The sequence below is a fragment of the Morone saxatilis genome, unplaced genomic scaffold, assembly GCF_004916995.1.
Source record: "Morone saxatilis isolate NCDOM2014 unplaced genomic scaffold, NCSU_SB_2.0 Contig7, whole genome shotgun sequence".
Lineage (NCBI taxonomy): Eukaryota > Metazoa > Chordata > Actinopteri > Moronidae > Morone > Morone saxatilis.
The window spans coordinates 10,414,703-10,429,389 of NW_023340246.1; the positions used below are offsets into that span (position 1 = coordinate 10,414,703).

At 38.3% G+C, this 14,687-nt stretch overlaps 1 protein-coding gene across 1 annotated transcript; it reads right to left on the reverse strand.

Annotated features, from left to right (window-relative positions):
• Positions 1-662: 662 nt before the first annotated feature.
• LOC118340609 (deleted in malignant brain tumors 1 protein-like) lies at positions 663-13,334 on the reverse strand. The gene is made up of 17 exons (XM_035678676.1): positions 13,180-13,334; positions 12,314-12,391; positions 11,964-11,990; positions 11,524-11,847; positions 9,634-9,927; positions 9,218-9,532; positions 8,453-8,737; positions 7,588-7,902; positions 7,045-7,332; positions 5,796-6,104; positions 4,897-5,211; positions 4,208-4,516; positions 3,795-4,091; positions 2,067-2,399; positions 1,860-1,967; positions 1,363-1,450; positions 663-1,291 (listed from the first exon to the last, which is right to left on the reverse strand). The coding sequence occupies exons 2-17, from the start codon at positions 12,363-12,365 to the stop codon at positions 1,138-1,140; spliced, it is 3,813 nt and encodes a 1,270-aa protein (XP_035534569.1). The 5' UTR covers positions 12,366-12,391; positions 13,180-13,334; the 3' UTR covers positions 663-1,137.
• Between the last annotated feature and the right edge of the window lie 1,353 nt (positions 13,335-14,687).

The window sequence follows — 14,687 nt, forward strand, 5'->3', positions numbered from 1 at the left end:
AAGCACTTGGCAACAGCAGCAAGGAAAAACTTCCTTTTAAGAACCTCCAGCAGACACTGGCTCAAGGTGGGCAGCTGTCTGCCTCGACCAGTTGTGGTTAGAGAGAAAGAGGGAGAGGTGGGAGTAGGGGGGGTAAAGGGGAGGAGGGAAGGAGGGGGGTGGGTATTAAAGAGAGAAGGACAGAGACAGAGCCAAAGATTCACAGCAACAACTATACTAGTAGAAATGACTAATAATTATGATGACCGTAGTCATATCAATGGGGAATGATGAATCATAATGATGATGATAATAATATGATTAATATGAATAATAAAGACCACTGCAGCAGGCACAACCAGGATCCTGCAAGACAAGAAAGCACAAACACTAGCGAAGAAGTGAAGTTAGTAACATGCATTGATGGACATGAATGTGTGCAGATAAAGAGGGAGAGGAAGAGAAGAGCTCAATGCATCATGGGAAGTCCCCCGGCAGTCTAGGCCTCTAGCAAAATGCATTTTAAATAATTCTTACATACCTAAATGCAAGACTTTTATTATTATATTATTATATTTATTTTCAGTGTGGTATCTAGATGGGGCCATTTGAGTTTTTGCAAATTTCACAGCCACCACAGTTTCTCTTACACTCTCTTACACAAAAAAATGAATGAAAAGATGTAAGTGTAGGAAATACAAATTTATTGATAAGCACTCACATACACTAAAAAAAGCTAATTATAATGCAACACAAAGACAATGTAATCAGTATGTTCAGTATACAGGTCAGTGTACTTTATTGTGATTGTCAGAATCTCCCAGGAAAATAAAAATCACCACAGGAATAAGTATGAAAATAAATGCCACAAGCAAACTTTTACCGGTATGTTATTTAAAATTACTTAATTATTTTCAATTTCTGCTCGGTTTAATTTCTAAATATGATTTTCTAAAGCAAATGACACAAAATCTAGTTGAGGAAATGCAAAGTTGGTAGATTTCTGAATAATTGTTTACTTAAAAAGAGGTGTAAAAAACAGGTCCCTAATGTTCCTATGGCCTTAAAGAGCAACTGAACCCGAGCTGAAAATCTTACTTTCTGTGTTATGTTGCTCTTTAATTTAGTGAAACCACATGACATAGGTTATTCTTTGAGTCAGTTGGTTATCACAAGAGGTTCAAGCTCATAACACACTCTCCCAGCCAGGTCTTCAGGGACCCTCTCAACAGAGTTATCAGTATCGACATCAGCCTTCTTGTCTTCTGGGCCGCGACTGGGTTCATGCTCCTTCACTTGAGTATTGTGGGCTCTGAGGGAGAATATTAAAATTACTAAAATAGGTGTATCTTGGCAAATAACATTGTTCTCTTTATTTATTACCTTCCATCAAATGCTGCATTGGTTCTCTCATCTTCATCTTTTTCTTTTATTGTTCCTCCAAACGTGTTACTGAACTGAACCATGGTGCCTAAAAAAGTGAGCATAAAATCACCATGTCAGCAACAGTCATTCCCATAAAAGAATCAAAAGAGAAAATCTAGAGCAACTACGCCATGCATTTATTGATTCTTTGGCCACTAAGTGATAATGATGTGTGTATTACATATTTTCTTTCAATATTAAGTGTCCAATAACTGATTTTTTTGGCCACTTGGGGTCAGCCAAAATCTGTACACCATTTGTACAGCATCTTTTTTTGCAACAGATAAACTGCAGTGATAATATCAGTGGTTTCCCCCTTTACTTCACGCATTTTCCCCATCGTTAATATCAAAATATGAATTAGTACAGCTTCAATCTGGACACATTATATGGCATTATAATAAAGGGGGCGTTACTGTAATTTTGTAATATAAATGTGGGTGTTTGCGACTTACTAGCAAACCGCCATCTCCTCCTCCAGACCAAGAAACCTACAACCAGCAGAAGCAGCACCACCACTAGCCCTCCCATAACTCCTGCGACAACTGAAGAGGATGAGGCGGCTGTAGGGATTAAAAGAGTAGTAGAGTCAGCGAAGGAGAAATCCAACTATAATCATTGAAGAAAGACAAATAAACTTGCAAGGGTTCGTTGGGTCTTACAGACTACAGTGACTTGGAGTGACCTCGAGGGAACCGAAGAGAAGGACCTAGAGGAGATGTTAACAGCGAAGATACAGGTATAGTCTCCTTGCTGTTGAAAATCTATTTCAGGGATGTCAAAGGCTGCCATGTAGTAGATATTGAAGCCAATTGCTGACTTTACTTCAGTGGTGCTGTTTGACTTTGTTAGATAGAAGGAACCTCCAGAATATCTGGAATGAGTAGAGCAAGTCATAGAGAAGGTGTTGCCTTTGGTGACCGATATTTTCTCTGGGCTGTAGATCACCATTGCATGGGGAGTCGTCAAGGAGATGGTGGGCTTCTCCAATTTCACTGCAGAATAGAGACAGATTTTTACAAACTCATATAGATCATAAATCATTTTGCCGATCTTGCACAGACAAATTTCTTACACAAGTCCCGCCTCTCCTTGCTCTGTGCTCCAATAACAGTTGTGCAAGGCTCAATCAGAACCTAAGTCAACTTTATCCTTTCCTGTACTTAGATATGCTATGTGCTAGGCTTGTCTGTGTTTTAAAAGAAAACCAAATATAGAAGATGGTTAAAACGCAACATATAGTCATATATATAGTACATATATACATACATTTATAGTAAGTTAGCTAATAAAACATTAGCTAACTAATTAACAACAGGTGTAAATAGGCTAGCTAGTTAGCTAGCATTTTGCTAACATTAGCTTTCAGATGTAACTATCTAGCTCATGGTCGATGTAGAAGCTCCCATTAGCACATTATTCCCATTGCTAACATTAGCTAGCTACCATGACTATACACATAAAGTTGGAATAATTTTGTTTTCAGACACATTCCTCTTTTTATTTCTATTTATAGTCAGTAATCACCATTGACCAGGTGCAATGATTACATATTGAGTTACCCAGGTGAAACGAATTCATGTGTAACAATTATTTGGCGCTATAAAAGGTAAGACATTCGCTGTGTCGTCCTTTTCCTGCTTAAAGTCTGTATGCCTGTGAGTTCACGTTTTCAGAATTGGCTGTATAATTTTCAACCAAATTTGTTTTTGAACACAAGTCCCCTGGGCTATGATTCGTCTGACGCAACTGGCAATACGCAGAAGAGTGCTTGCACTTCGACAGGATGGACACAAACAAGCCAACATTGCTGATTTTTCTTGGAATATTGCAGAGAGTCTGTAATCTCCAGGACGACCACCACTAACTACCAGACGAGATGATCGGCAACTACTTAATCTATGCCGTAGAAATCGGAAAATGCCGATTGGAGGAGACACCATGGAATCAACGTTTCCCGCCAAACTGTAAATCGAAGATTGCTTCAGCATGGTTACCAAGCAAGACTAATGACCAAGGGTCCACACCTCACTGTTGACACTGAAATGTGTTTCCTGTTGAATTGACCAAGGTTGAAAAATTTAAACAAAGCCCTTAATCTTATAGTTCAATACCTCCAATTTTGTTTAAGCCTGAATACACAGTTTGCAAAGGTTAATTGTCGTTTAATTTTCACTGTGATATGTTTGGAAGAGATTGATCAATAATAATTAATGGGCAGCATATGTCGCTTTATCTTTTAACCATCTTCATAACTTGGTTGTCTTTTCAAGATAGACAAAACTGGTACATAGCATATCTATGTGCAGGAGTGCGGAGCAAAAAGAAGTGGGACTTATGGGAAGGGTCAATTATGTTCAAATGGACAAACAAAGCACAAAATTATTGACCTAGGACAGAGAGCTCAGCAATATTTCCTTGAGGATAATAGATGACTTCATTGGGCAGTTTCTTATGATATTCACAGAAGTATGACCCCCTGTGTTTGAAGTCCACTGTAGGGAAGGTAAAGGTTGCAGCTTCGTTTTCAGAGTATTTCTCCATTTTAAATGATCCTTCGTCTTGCTTTTTCAGGACAAAAGTCCCACCTAACTGTTCTGATTGTATAGAGCAGGTGATTTCAACTTTGTCACCCCAGTTTACTTCTGGAGCAGGACTCAAGGTTATTTGGGGCTTCTGTAGAGCACCTGAAACAGATAATATATTTTAGTGCATCTGTTTTGTCAACCAGGGCTGCTTCATCCAATGTCATTTGAGAGGTAGTGGCTTCATTCACAGATTCAAAATAAGTCAGGCCCCTTACCTAAACAGATAACGCCAGCATCTTCACCGTGCCCGCAGTTATTCTCTCCAAAAAGCGGATGGGTACAATGTGAGAGAGCAAGCTCTGAGCCTGAACACATCACATTATCCAGCCATATTGGACCAGTGCCTCTACCAAAGTGGGCAGATAAAGGAGCAGAAACTGCATGAGCGCAACCAAGCTGTCTACATACCACATCAGCATTGGTCATTCCCCATTCATCATCACACACAGTTCCCCACTGGCCTTTATAGAGAACCTCCACTCTTCCGGAGCATTGACCTGAGCCACCGACCACCCGAAGCTGTGCTGCATATGAAGACAGAAAATGCTATCAGTCTATGCATTTACATACAATTCTAAAAATGTATGTGGATTTTTGAATTGCATATGTGTCTATTGATACACATAAAATTTCATAAATTTCATTATTTTTTTGAAAGTATGGCTTGACCCATCATCATCTTCAGAAGCAAATTTCCATAGCATAAAATGGATAATGGTTTGACTTACAATATAATAATGATATAAAATAATATAATATGACTTGGAAGTAACAAAAGTCACCTTTGTCATGCAAATGAAAAATTAAAGCAAAAGTTTTACAATTTGGGAAATAATTGGGTTTCCACTTCTGGGCAGAAATGAGAGTGGTATCAATTTTGAACACATAATTTAAAAGGCATTACCTGCACAGACAACACCAGCATCTTGCACATGTGCACACGTTGAGCTTTGGAAACCTTTGAGTGAGCACTGCTCAAGAGATGTCCCATTGTCAAAGCATGAATTGCTCGCTGTCACTATTGATCCACTGCCAGGGCCAAAATGGGCACCTATTGGAGCACTCATTGCATTTCCGCATTCCAGCTTGTCACACACCACCTGAGCTTTGCTCAAGGTCCACTCTGTGTCACACACCGTTTGCCACACATTGCCATGACGGACCTCTACTCTGCCAGAGCACTCATCGCTACTATCAGCCAACCGGACCTCCAAACTTCCTGTGAAGTCAAGGAAAATAAAGTTATTGTGTGGTATCAGACAAATGAATGTGAAGGTAGTCAAATATATGTAAGATAAATAATAATATTTAGAAAAACACTTGTCCCCTACATAATCTAGATTTGAAACACAATACCTAATATAATATAATAATAATAATATAACAATAAAGTACATGCTGATAAAACTTCAGCAGAATTATAGAATTTTCTAAATTAAAATGAACAGTAATCAGTTGTAAGACAAGTTACCTGCTTCAGTTCTAATAATTTATTCAAGTATAGCTTTAATATGGCATTAATAGGCACAGTCTTTTTTTCTTTCTTTTCTTTCATGAAGTGAATAAGCAATGAATAAATGGTTACAGTTTATTTAGATAGTTCGCCTACAGATAGTTTATAGGGGATTTGTGACAGTTCAACAGCTTATTAGTTGAGAATCAACAACCTGTGGTTGAGGTTTGGTCAGATTTAGGCACAAAAACATCTTGGCTATAGGGTATGTTCATGATTTGTCACATTTACTCTATAGATAATCTGTTAAACATCTACAGACAAATCAAAACAGTTGAAAAGTGACATACCTTGACAGACAACACCACCAACTGAGGTTGCGTTGCAAACTTTGTTTCTAAATGCTCTTTGTTGGCACTGAGCCAGGGTTGACTCGCGTCCGTTGCAGTCAATTATATCAATCCCGGTCTGTCCTGAGCCTTGGCCATACTCAGTATTGATGGTAATCTTATGAGCCTTGCCGCAGTCCAACTGTCTGCACACCACCGCAGCATCATTCACATCCCAGGTTTCACCACACACAGTCCCCCACTGGCCTTTGTCATAGAACTCCACTCTTCCAACACAAGCATTTGGCCCACCGGCCAACTTCACATTGCCTGGAAATGACAGTTATGCAACTGTTATAACTGTTAGTTTACTCTGGGAGCATGAATTTTTGATATTGTCTGACAATTTGTGCGCAGTCATTTGATTGGTGTAATAACTGTGTGGTCAGGCATATATTATAGCTTGTAATATCCCTTCAGTTCCAACAGCAACATTGTTAGTCTTAGCTTGGTCACAACTTTGATTTGAGCACTCCCTATGTTATTAGTTACTACGTATCACAAGGTAATGTACAGAGTAATGAGGTCCCTCAACTACTCATTGCTTTGACTTTAAAAAGTCTGGTCATTCGTCATATTGTCACCATATTTTGACCCACTAAAGAGACATAGCTAACACAAGTAATGTATTTAAAATGTTACTTAAGTCAAGATATTTAAGTATCATTGGGAAAATGTGCTTAAATTATTAGAGTAAGTATAATGTATAATAATAGTATACCTGTAGTATAATAATAAGTAAGTAAAATGTCTGTTACTGTTACCATTAGATTATTATTACTCTACTCATTACTGCATTAATGTAAAAGCAAGATTTGACTGTAGTAGTTGGTTGAGGTCACAAAAAGCAGAAAATCTCATATTTGATAAGTAGGAACCTGGAAATGTTCAAAATATGTATCATTGTACTAATAAATTAATCAACTACTTGTTTCAGCTGTACTTGTACATATATAATACATATTTAACACACTGTTGTATGTTTTGTGTGTAAAAATCTTAACTTGTAACTCGTAACTAAATCTGTCAAATAATTTTAGTGGAGTAAAAAGAACAAAATTGAATGTTGAAAAGGGACATGTCTCAAAACGTCTCAAACAATCTCCTGTTGAAAAATGATGCACAATAGCTGCAGTACTGGTGTAGCTTACATATGCTTACACAATATGTGAGGGTTATTAAAATTTTCAAATTCAACTTTAAGTCTTACCTGTACATTCGACAGCGGCTGCTCCAGCACGACTGGTTCTGGTAGTCACTGTGCACTGTGTGAGAGAGCTCTCTCTGCCGTTACACCTGACCTGATACCCTGCCAGTTCTCTTTGTTGACCAAATGATCCAGAGAATTTAGAAACATCTCCACAGTTCATCTCCCTGCACACCACTGCAGCTTCATTCATTCCCCAAGTATCATTATATGCCGTTGACCAATGTCCATCATAGAAGAACTCCACCCTGCCTGAGCACTGGTCTTTCCCATTAACAAGTCTAATATTAGCTAGAACGCAAAGAAGAGAGAAACAGCAGTTAGTTGGTTTTAAGACACATTAGAAAGAAATAAATAGTTAATTTATTCAAATTGTACATGATATTCTGATAGATATATTGTAGTGGAAATAACTGTGATATACTAACAGTTTCTTGTCAATGGTGGGCAAAATATTCATCGGACGCATTAATGAGCCACTGTGTGAAATAAACTGCCACCCAAAGAGGAATGAACAACACAACAGAGTAAGAACTGAGATGATACCTAAGCACACCACCCCGGCATCCTCGCCATGGCCACAGTTATTTTCTCCAAGGGTGGGATGTTGGCAGTGAAGAAGGGACGTCTCGTTACCGACACAGCCGACATCATCCATCCAGATGTCTCCGTTGCCTTGACCAAAGAAGGCACTAAGTTTGACTGCCTGAGGTGCTCCACAGTCCATGGCTCTGCACACCACCTGGGCATCTCTCATGTCCCAATCATCATCACACACTGTTCCCCAATGGCCGTCATGCTGAATCTCCACTCTACCAGAGCATCGGTCAGTGCCATTGGCAAGCCTTATCGGTGAAACACCTGAGGGCAGGTCCACGCTTGGTTAAAAGCACTTACCAGCTTATGTGTTAGCAGATATGTTAGCCACAAAGTATCCCCGGCCCTAATTAAACTATTAAATTTGCTTCCACTGTAAAGTTGATACAGTGTATTTCAAATATTGGCCATTACAAATAAAGCCATATATAGCAACTAATGCTATACATGTTTTAGTAAAACTGTATTACACATTTGTAGTAGAATAAAGAAATTCAGAAACAATCTTTTTTCCTTTGTGAGACAGAGGTCAAAGGACAATCAAAAAATCAAATCAAAATCCCACATAAATAATTGTATACCTTCCCTGAAATGGGGTTTGTTTACAATAACAAAAATATAGAATATCTCCAGAATAAGCATGCCAGCATCTATCAATGGATTGCTTCTTCCAACACTTTAGGTGGCAAACACACTCACAACCCCAAAAGGATTCATGTTTTTTATGACCCTTTCAACTTTAAGTTAGTGCCACCATCAGTCCAACATATTCACAAGTCAGTGCAACAGTATATTCCTACCTTTTGTGTCTTACCTGCACATGAAAGAGAAACACCATCACAACTCGCCTGGTCTTGAAATGTACAGTGGGACATCATGGTCGCATTGCTAGGGCATGTACTTCTAAACCCAATCAGTCCGCTGTCACCAAAAAAATGTTCTTGGATTTTTTTCGGAGCTCCACAATCAAGTTCCTTACACACCATTGTAGCCTGTTCAGGGCTCCAACTATTAGTACAAATCTTCCCCCATCGGCCTTTGTTGAAGACCTCCACTCTGCCAGAGCAGCGGTCAGTCCCATTCAAAAATCTCACTGTGTCTGGAGAGGAAGCAGTTCTAAATTAGTATTGTATTTATAAATGTTCAAGAAAAATGTTCATATTTCAGCAATGACAGTTTGAGGTTAGGAGAACAGATTGTACGACTTCGAAATCTGTGATATTGTACCAAAAAACAACCACAAAAAAGAGGAACAATGATTGTGACAGGCTGCAGGAGTTTTTCTGGTAAAGGTTTACAAGTGATACTCCCTCTATAGTAGAAATGTGGAAGTAATGTTCAGTAGATGGTAAAGGTTTACAAGTGATACTCCCTCTATAGTAGAAATGTGGAAGTAATGTTCAGTAGATGGGAACGGTTTAACTGCTAAGACAGCAGACATGCATGGGAAAACCAATTAATATGTTTCAGAAAATGGCTATATATATATATATATATGCATCATCATCACACACAAATGCACATATATCAGGGTCTTACCATCCAGATTTTATTCTTGAACTCGAGCAAAGTGTGTTACCTGAACATACAACACCGGCATCCTCATTGTGGTCACAGTCATGTTCTCCAAAACCTCTGTGCGGGCAGTCAGAAATGGATTTCTCATGACCAGTACAATCAACATCGTCCAACAAAACCTGATCCCGACCTCTGCCGAAGTAGGCCTTGTACTTGACCGTGAGAGCATTCCCGCAGTTCATCTCTCGGCATACAACTACTGCTTCCTGCATGCCCCATCTGTCATCACAAACTGTTCCCCACTGTCCATTATAATAGAGTTCCACTCGGCCGTTACACCGATTAGTCCCATTCACCAGCCGGATTGGTTTACTGCCTGTTAGGTGGAAAATAAAAAAGTAAAGGGTACATTTATTCAGAGGTCATTCAAAATAGCACATAGTCCAACCATGTAAAGTTCACCACAAAATGACTCGCCTGAACATACAACCGTGGCATCAACACAACTCTCACTGAATTCTTGACGGTTGCACTCAGAAATATAACTCTCATTTCCAGAACAGGTGGTTTTGATTCCACCTAGGCCAAATCCCCCTCCAAAATGCAGCACTTCGGTTTGTGTGCGTGACTCCCCACAGTTAATCTCTTTGCACAACACGTCAGCTTCTTTCTTGCTCCACTGGCTGTTGCATTGTCGTTTCCAGTGGCCGTCATGGTAGACCTCCACTCTGCCGTTACACCGATTGCTTCCATTGATTAATCTCACATTTTCTGCAAATGATGTGGGGAGAAATAAAGTGAACAAATACGCAACAAGGGATAAGAACATTCAAAAAACAACAAAGTCCACGATGAATAGTTTTGTGGAATCATGTGAAAACCTGCATAGCTGGATATTTTTCAAACTCACAGAACTTTATTTTAAATTCTAGTGGAGACCAAATTACCAGGCTGCATTTTGGGACAATGAGTACAGAACCATAAGACATGTAGTAAAGAAGATTAGGAGCAAGCTGGTACAGAAAAAATATATTACTGTCAGACAATGTGGAATGAGATGATTTTTACAACCTAAATTTTGTTTTCTGGTGGAGACATAAAGCAGCAGCCAGGAGCCAGTTATTAAAAGGTAAAATAAAAACAGGAAACACAGGGGAACAGCTAACTAGGCTTTGCACAATGTTAACAAAATCTGCCTACAAGTACTTCTAAAACTCATGAGTTAACACATTCTCATTTGTTTATTACAAACAAAAACCAGTAAAAACAATTTTATGTGAAGTTAAAGTTCAGAACTGTTAAGTAGAAAAAACTCTCCATACTGTTAAAGTTACGTATAATTTCTTCCCCAGTTTCAGACATTTTTAAAGGGGCACTCTCAAAGCTAACCCTGATAATGTGAGCAGGGGGGCCTAATGAAGGACACTATTGAGTTGCATTATGGGAAGTGTAGGATCCAGTGATTTTGGAGCTTGACCCATACCTGGGACTAAAAGTCAGGACATCTCTGCTTCGATTTTGACCTGTCTCCCAGTTTTATGAAAGTGCGAATTGCACCACGATCTACAACAAAGGTGACATGAGATGGAGGCATGTGCACTGCGGGTACTTTTTACCAAAAATACACACGTGATTAAAATTAGCTGGTGACTGTTTATCTCCCTTCTCTACCTTGCCCTTTGCTCTTTACATTTGCAGCAGCTAGTCATGTTGACCTTGCTGTTGTGCTTCTGCTGCAACAGCATTGCCACCACAGGTAACAATCATCTTAAAGTGGACAACAAATTGTGAACTGACAATACCGTCTCTAGGTTTTTGAACACACACAATAATATGATCAGAAGCTAAGATAATAGCGGCATTAGTAGTCTCACAATACCGGATGTTCGGAGAAAAGTAGTTGCTTGAATGGCAGTGAGAACAGCCACTAACAAACTTACTGCCCTCACTTCAAGGATATTAATAATAAAGAATGCTTTTTCCCCATTCTCCTCTGTAGTGAAAAACACTGAAGATATAGCAAATCACTTTGTACCATGGAGAGAGATTTTTAAACCAATGAAAATGGATGTCCCAAGCAACATTATATGGTATTACATGTTTACAAGCACACAACTTCTGTATGTCACTACCTTTGACTTTGGATTGGTTCTGCAACTGCTTATTCTTAGTCAGAGAAGCGTTTAGACACAGCTGTATTTCTCAATTTCTCTTGACAGTTCCACATTTTTGGTCTTGATATAAATTGAGGAAGGTACTTGCAAAGCAGGGTTTTGTAATGTTTGATTTCATGAACTAACTCTCTGATTTCAGGTTAATGCCTAATTAATATTTAAAGAAAAACTCAACATTTCAACTCAATCTTACCTGAGCAGATAACCCCAGCATCTTCACCATGGCCACAGTTATTTACCCCAAATCCTCTGTGTTCACACTTGAGGATGGACGACTCATGACCAACACACTGCACGTCATCCAACCAGATGTCATTCTTGCCCTCTCCAAAAAAAGCACTTTTTTTGGCCTCAAGAACTGTCCCACAGTTTACCTCTCGACACACCACTTCAGCGTTGATAATGCTCCACTGATCATCACACACCGTTCCCCACTTGTCCCTGTGGTAGATTTCCACTCTACCAGAGCAACGTGACTCTGGCCTGCCACCCACCAGCCTAATTTTCCCATTACATTCTGGAAATGGAATAAATGAAAGCAGGTTGTATCACAATGTACTCAACAACATAAAATGCAACTAATAAATAATATGCATGGATTTTAGGCATAAAACGTAAATACAGCTTACTGACCTGTAAGCAGTGGTAGACTCAGAAGACCTAAAATATAGCAAAATGTTTGGTCATGAAGAGATTATTTAATTTAGAATATTTAAAACAATATTGTCCTATAAATACAAAGCATTCCGTGCTGCAATTTCTTAAATTTCTTAAGATAATTTTCATGAAAGTCCCACAATACATTTCCCAAGATTATGCAACATCAACATGGTCAAACGGATCATTTGAAAAAACACAATTCTTGATACAAACTTTGAGACTCACACTCTTTCGTAAGTATGTAAGCAAACTAGTTGACTATACTGCACTCATATGTTTTGAATTCAGAAATCAAGAATAAATTGGTATAAACAGGAACTCACCTAGTGACAGATAACAAACAAAATTGAGTTTTTCAGCAGAAATGAAGACCATATTGTGTCTTCAAAGTTGGTCAAATGCTGTTGAGGTAGAGTAAAAATGAAGTATTGTTAATGTTCATTTAAAAAGGGTGCTGTTTTTGAGGTGGTGTCTGTCATTAGCAGAGGAACAAGAAAAGCTTGTTGATTTTTGTAAAGCAAACCTAAATCAGTGGCTGTGATTAAGTCGCCCTCTTACCTTTAAAATCCAACAAGCCTGGGCAGCTATTAAAATTACTTCACAATTCAAAATAAAACGGATGATCACATCTGAAACATCCAATGGATAGAAACTCTATGTACAGATCCAGTAATTTTTACAAATAAAAGCGGCTGCCTGGACTTGGACTGCAACCTGGATGCATGTTGACATTTTGATCAATCATTAAAGACAGAGGATGACAGGAGATTTCATTTTGTTTTAAACAATGTGAACACTACTATTTGAAAAATACATCATATGCAACAGAATAACACACCCACATGTAACTTAATGCTGGAAAGCAGATGTACATGATAGCAACACTGATTTATGAACACGACAAATGATCAGCTGCAAAAGGAGAAGGGCAAATGTAGATCAAAGGGAGAGTTGGTATGAACAAAAGTCAAGAAGTGAACTTGACCACTGACTGCTCCCTCCCACCTCTGGTTATCATTCACAGCATTAATTTAGTTTTAATTCCCTGCATTAATTGTCCATTTTTAAACGTGAAAAGACAAAAGTATTTTTCTAATTTTAATTGTGTTGTATATCATGCAATTAAAATAAAAATAAAAATTTGTATCTAAATCACTGAAATATCCCATTTTACATATCATTTTCTTACCTTAAAAGGGTTGATGCAGTTTTTGGCATGTGAGAATAATTATGATATGAGGATCTCCACTGAGTCCACCAAGGTTTGTCCTTTCACAAACGTGTGACTCGACAGAACCAGTTCTTGTCCCTCATCTTATTGTCAATATGACTCATTGGGAGAGGGAATGGCGAATACTTCCCCTTGTGAAAGTCTTAACCTCAGTATTTTTTTTCAACATTTAATCAGTTCCTGTTATGCACTTCAGGATTAACCCCTTAACCAGAGTCTTCCTGTTAAATTTCGTGATTCTTAAAATCACTACTGGACCTTTGCAGCCACAGCTGATGCTGCAAGTATGGGGGTCTACTTGTTCTCAGACTGCCCCAAAAGAAAATGTGGAACAGCTGGATGAAATGTGTTTTTTTTGTCATAATTTGCCATAATTACATGACTGTTTGCCTATTTTATGTTAGTTTAGGATTTTAGCTAACTACCATGTGTTATACAGTGGCATTATTTATCAGCAGATATTGTGGTATTTTGTGCATATGTCTTTTTTTAGGGTGGCATGGGTGGCTTTTTAATATCTGGCAAGGGATACAATAAAATAAATTACATACATAGCAAGTAGTTTGAGCGGGTGGCTGAAGTGCACTGTTTCTTCAGTTAATTTTCCCTGCATCTTGTTCTTTTGCTCAGATTACATAGAAGCTGTTCGTGACATTGCCTAACTGACTTGTCTATTCAGCATTTTAAGTTGCCTGGTTTGAACATCTGTTCTGCAAACATAACGAATTTCCTGAATTTGCCTCCGGTTACAGTTGCATTTATCACCATTTCGCACACACATACAATGAAACCACATCATGACTTCCCCTTAATGCTGTAAGTTTGTTATTTGTTACATTATTTAATTAGTTTCAGCATTCTTATAATAATCATTTTACCTTTATCTTTTCTTACAGGCTCGCTGATTCAAATTAGCACACATGTCCACATTTTCTCAGTATATAACTGATTAATCAATTTCCTCATACCATACTATACAGAAGTAAGGCCATAGTAATTTTTTAATATTGATTTTAAAGAAGACAAGAGGAATTTTCATAAAAAAGTTCAGTATTATATTGGGCATTTTGAGTTGAAATTTAAGTTTCCAAAAATGTTTTCAAGTACAAGTTTTTCAAGACATTGGTAGATGCTCAGAACTTGTTTTCACTTGTCAGAAATTATTTTGTTCATGACAGCAAACAAGGGCTAATTAACTCAAAAACTCACTAATAGCTTCAAGGAACCTGCTAGCCTAGCAACATGAAGGATACAAACAACCCATAATGCAACATTCTCTTCACAGGTTGTAAAACCGCTTGAGGCAAATTTGTTATTGGTAATATTGGCCTATATGAATAAACTTCGCATGACTTGATGAGCCACAAAGGTTGGGAACCAGTGATCCAGAGAATAGAACAGCACATCTAAAGGCTCTAAAAGTAGTGAAAAGAGTAATAGGCCCAGTCACTTCAGTCAGTATTCTT

What these genes read in the sequence shown, in the direction of transcription:
- LOC118340609 (XM_035678676.1), bottom strand. Translation starts at nt 12,365, where the DNA reads ATGGTCTTCATTTCTGCTGAAAAACTCAATTTTGTTTGTTATCTGTCA. An exon ending in TGTTTGTTATCTGTCACTAG is followed by an intron (nt 11,991 to 12,313) that starts GTGAGTTCCTGT and finishes GCTATATTTTAG; the next exon opens with GTCTTCTGAGTCTACCACTG. An exon ending in TGCTGGTGTTGTCTGTGCAG is followed by an intron (nt 4,517 to 4,896) that starts GTAATGCCTTTT and finishes CTTCATATGCAG; the next exon opens with CACAGCTTCGGGTGGTCGGT.